Source organism: Monodelphis domestica, chromosome 2 (assembly GCF_027887165.1).
Source record: "Monodelphis domestica isolate mMonDom1 chromosome 2, mMonDom1.pri, whole genome shotgun sequence".
Classification (NCBI taxonomy): domain Eukaryota; kingdom Metazoa; phylum Chordata; class Mammalia; order Didelphimorphia; family Didelphidae; genus Monodelphis; species Monodelphis domestica.
In genome coordinates, this window is record NC_077228.1 from 167,437,620 (window position 1) to 167,442,316 (window position 4,697).

Consider the following 4,697-nt stretch of genomic DNA (forward strand, 5'->3'; position numbering starts at 1 on the left):
GAAAACAAGAATTTGGGACTAAATATCTGGGTGACCAGTCCAGATTCATTCTCTATTCTGCTGGAGGAAATTCTACTCAATCCATTTCCCAAAAAGCTGGCACTGTGCCTTGGAGATAGTAAGTTCTCAATAAATTCTTCTTAAAATTCTACTGACATCTTTTCATGACTTTTCATTGCAGGCTCCCTCTTGCTCTTTCCTTGATTCCACCAGGCAGACCTTTCCTCCATGGAGAGGGCCAATGATACAGCTGTAAGTGAGTTTGTCTTTCTTGGATTCTCATCTTTGGTTGGGCTACAACGGCTGCTGTTTGTGATATTCCTCCTTCTCTACCTATTTACCCTGGGCACCAATGCTGTGATCCTGTCCACCATCCTACTAGACCGAGCTCTCCATACTCCCATGTACTTCTTTCTTGCTGTCCTCTCCTGTTCTGAGACCAGCTACACCTTTGTTATTGTACCCAAGATGTTGGTAGATCTCCTGTCCCAGAAGAGGACCATCTCCTTTGTGGGCTGTGCTATCCAAATGTTCACTTTCCTCTTTCTTGGCTGTTCACACTCATTCCTGTTGGCAGCAATGGGCTATGACCGCTATGTTGCCATTTGCAATCCTCTTCGTTATGCAATGTTGATGAGCCATGGAGTTTGCCTAGGGCTAGTGGCAATGGCCTGTGCCTGTGGCTTCACTGTCTCTATCATCATTACCTCTCTAGTGTTCCACCTGCCTTTCCACTCCTCCAATCAGCTACTCCACTTCTTTTGTGACATCTCCCCTGTCCTCAAACTGGCCTCCTACCATTCCCACCTCGTTCAAATGATCATCTTTATGCTCTGTGCATTGGTCCTGGTCATCCCCTTGCTATTAATCTTAGTCTCCTACATCCACATCATCTTTGCCATTCTCCAATTCCCTTCCTCTGTAGGGAGGTATAAGGCCTTCTCCACCTGTGCCTCTCACCTCATTGTTGTCACTGTCCACTATGGCTGTGCCTCCTTCATCTATTTACGGCCCAAGACCAACTATACCTCAAGCCAGGACACCCTGATATCTGTATCCTATACCATTCTTACTCCATTGTTTAATCCCATGATTTACAGTTTAAGAAACAAGGAATTCAAGTCAGCATTTAGAAGAGTCATGGGGAGAACCTTTTTTTCTACACAATAATGAAACTAAATCATCTGTCTTAAACCCATGAAGGCCTAAGGGGGCAGGGAAGATGAAACAACCTACCTAATATAGGCTGGTCAGTTTTCCATAATGTTTAATCATCTGGCAGAATTTCTAAGACCACAGGCCATTATTCCTTTTTCCCCTTGAGGAAAAATATAGGAACTTTAATTTCTCATGTTGATCCCTCTCCCATTAAAAGTGTCTCATCTCTACATGTGTTGTATCTCTACTGTCCACCATATAAAACAATAAGGAATCACACTTTCCTCTGATTCTCAAATTCTCCAACTAAATGGGGCTTACACTGCCATGAAAAGAAAATTACTCATCCTGATTTTATCAACTCTGGACATCTAGTAAGGACAGATCTTCTTCCATCCCTCACTGATGCCTCTACTCTAGTTTAATTCAACCAAATATTAGACATTTCTTCCTTCAGACTAATTCTCCTTCTGCATTTTCCCCTTTATTCTCTCCTACTCTGTTCTTTGTGGAGATAAATTAATGTAAGCTTGTCCGTGTTTTCATACTTACTCTTATTATATATATGAAAAGAGAGAACAAATCAACCTGACACCTTTAATCTTCTACATGTACTAAATGTTCTAAATGCCTATCATCTTCCTTTTCCTATTTCCCCCTTCTTTAGATATTTCACCTCCTCCACTCTCATCCCTAGGTGTCCCCTTATCATTGTGCTAATGCAGAGATGGTGTCTTCCTACAACCTAAGAATGATCAGAAAACTAAGAGTTGATTTTGTAGAGAGACCACCTGTCTCTCTACAAAAGTTGGTTCACTTAAGAGGAATATTTGGAATTTCTCTCTAATCCTATGCCCCTGTGTCATGTAGGAGAACCCACACAATGTTCTGGTGATCTAATACCTCCTCACTAACTTATATTACTCCCACACACTACTCACACATCCCTTCCCTCTGACAGAACCCCCTCCAAGTCAGTGTGGCGCCAGCACCCCGGCAACCACCACTATCCCTACTGAATCCAGGTGTGTGATAGAGTGTGGAGAACCTACTCAACCCAGACCCTAATGCAGTGCATGCACCCACTTTTCTCTAAACTTATGATTTCAGCAAAGCATGTATTGATGTGAAGGTCCCTTATGCTTTCTTCCAAAAGGTGAGCATTACATCCAATGGGGCTAAAATGGAAAAAGCAAGAATTAAAGTGATCTGTGCATTACTTTGAGGGAGAAAGAAGTGGAATAGTTTATCCATAGGCTTCAATTTATTCTGAATAATTAAGCACAGGTGCTGCTCCTTTCATATCTATAAACTGTTGTCCTTCATTATATCATACCTGACCTTGTTCTCTTTGCTAATTGCAGGATTCAGAGTACAGAGGTAGAAGGACACAGGTTTCATACCATTGTGGGAGTTTCAAGCCAGATGATGGGACCAGGGCATACATTAATACTAAATTGATTAAGAGAGTTTGGAGTAAATAGAACAATGAGATCAAGCCAGAAAGACTTCCTAGAAGTGAATAAAGGCTGAGTATGGAACAGTACTAGAATATGGGATAATATCTATCATTAATAGGTATAAAAATGACTTTTAATTTATAATTTTTATTATTTTATACATAATTTTTATAATTTTGTATTTTTTATAATTTTATAATTTATTTTTACTTTGTAATTTTATAATTGATTATATTTCTATACTTTTTATATTTTATAATTGATTATAATTGATGCCAGAGGTACTAGGGAGCCACTGGCATTTATTGGATAGGAGAAGGTGACTTAAAGATCACCTAGTTCAATCATCTGGATAATATGCAAAGTAAACAGGTATCCCCCAAATCCCTCAAACTGTTAAAAGAAAAGATTAGGCTAGATATTATGGGACTAAGAAAAAGTTCACCTAAATGTTAACACCCAGAGAGATAAATTACTTGATCAAGATCACACAGGTGTTAAGTGGAAAACCTAGAATTTTAAACCCAGATTATTTTACTCCAAATCTACAGTAACTCTTTCCACTATACTACATTGCCTGGAACAGTCTGCATGAAGCTTAAAGACAGGAAAGGACAAAGAATAAAGACAAACAGGAAAGTGGATTTGCCAAACTCTAGCAGAATTCAAACTGGAAATCCAGGAGGATAAAGATCAGCATGACAGATGGAAAAGAAAAAGGGAGATAAGTTTTAGTGAGGTTGGGAACTGGCATAGCCTCTATGTCAGAGGCTTCTTCCTGCCATGAAGGCCCTGGATTTATTTTAGGGATAGAGGGAGATAAAGGGAGAGAGAGTTATAACAAATCTCTCAGCCTAGTCTGACCCCCCAAATAGATAAAACCTGAGAACCTTAGTATACGGCACCTTTCAAAAGAGTGGCCACAAAGATTCAAAAAGTGAGAAGACCCCCACCCATGGGGAATGGATGGACAAATTGTAGTATATTGTTGTAATGAAATATTGTTGTACTATAAGAAATGACAAATACTGATTTCAGAAAAATCTGGAACGACTTCCAATTACTGATGAAAAATAAAGTGAATAGAACCAGGAAAACATTGTACACAGTAACAGCAATATTGTATCGGCCATAAAATGATCCAAGATAATCCTAAAGGATTCATGATGAAAAAATACCATTTGCCTAAAGAAAAGGAACTGAAGGTGTCTGAATGAAGACCAAAGCATACCATATTTCACTTTATTTCTTCATAATTAGAGTTTTCTTCCACAAAAGGACTAATATCAAAAATTATATTATATTATTGTATATATCAAATCTATATCAGATTGCTCATCATCTTGGGGGGGAGAGGGAGTAAAAGTGATAATTTGGACCTCTAATTCTTAAAATTCATTTTACATGTAATTTGGGAAAAAATAAAGTATTTTTTTTAAAGAAAGAGGGATCATCAGCTTCCTTAAAAGTACTTCGTATCACAAGGCATCAAACAAAGCAGGGTTTATTTATACATAAAGTCATCAACCAATAAGTATTTACCAAACTAGGTAACTATGCTAGGCGAGGAATTTGATCAAAAATTGGAGATGATCTTGCCCCTTTAAAACAGTATCCCATTCTTTCTCCAACCTAATAAACACATGTATAGTCCCTAACACTCATAGTCTTGCCATAGGTGGAGGGTCCATTGAGGAACAAGATTTGCTTTTTCCCATTGCTCACTATTGTATTTGGTTCCGCTTCTAAGACCTGACTTCCTACCACAACAAATAGATGGACCAATGGATAAAGAGCTGGACCTGAGTTTGAATCTTGTCTGAAACAATTACTATTTGTGTGTACTTGATAAAATCAATTAACCTTTTACAGTCTCAGTTTCATCATCTGTAAAATGGGAAAAATAATAGCACCTACCTCCCAGGATTGTTATGAGGATCAAACGAGATAAAATATTTGGCAAACCATAATGTGATTTTAAAAGGTTGGCTAGTATAATTTTTTAGGGTCTTTGTTGTTTTACTAATGCTACTGTTCATGTCTTCCTGAGGCTTTTTCTTTTCTTTTTTCCCTGATGCT

At 38.3% G+C, this 4,697-nt stretch overlaps 1 protein-coding gene across 1 annotated transcript; it reads left to right on the forward strand.

Moving 5' to 3' along the window:
* Nucleotides 1-228: 228 nt before the first annotated feature.
* On the forward strand, nt 229-1,170 carry LOC130456902 (olfactory receptor 10K1-like). Its single transcript, XM_056814641.1, has one exon. The coding sequence runs from the start codon at nt 229-231 to the stop codon at nt 1,168-1,170; it is 942 nt and encodes a 313-aa protein (XP_056670619.1).
* The last annotated feature ends 3,527 nt before the right edge of the window (nt 1,171-4,697 follow it).

Bases quoted from the DNA above. Each gene is read 5' to 3' on its own strand.
- LOC130456902 (XM_056814641.1), top strand. From the start codon at position 229: ATGGAGAGGGCCAATGATACAGCTGTAAGTGAGTTTGTCTTTCTTGGA.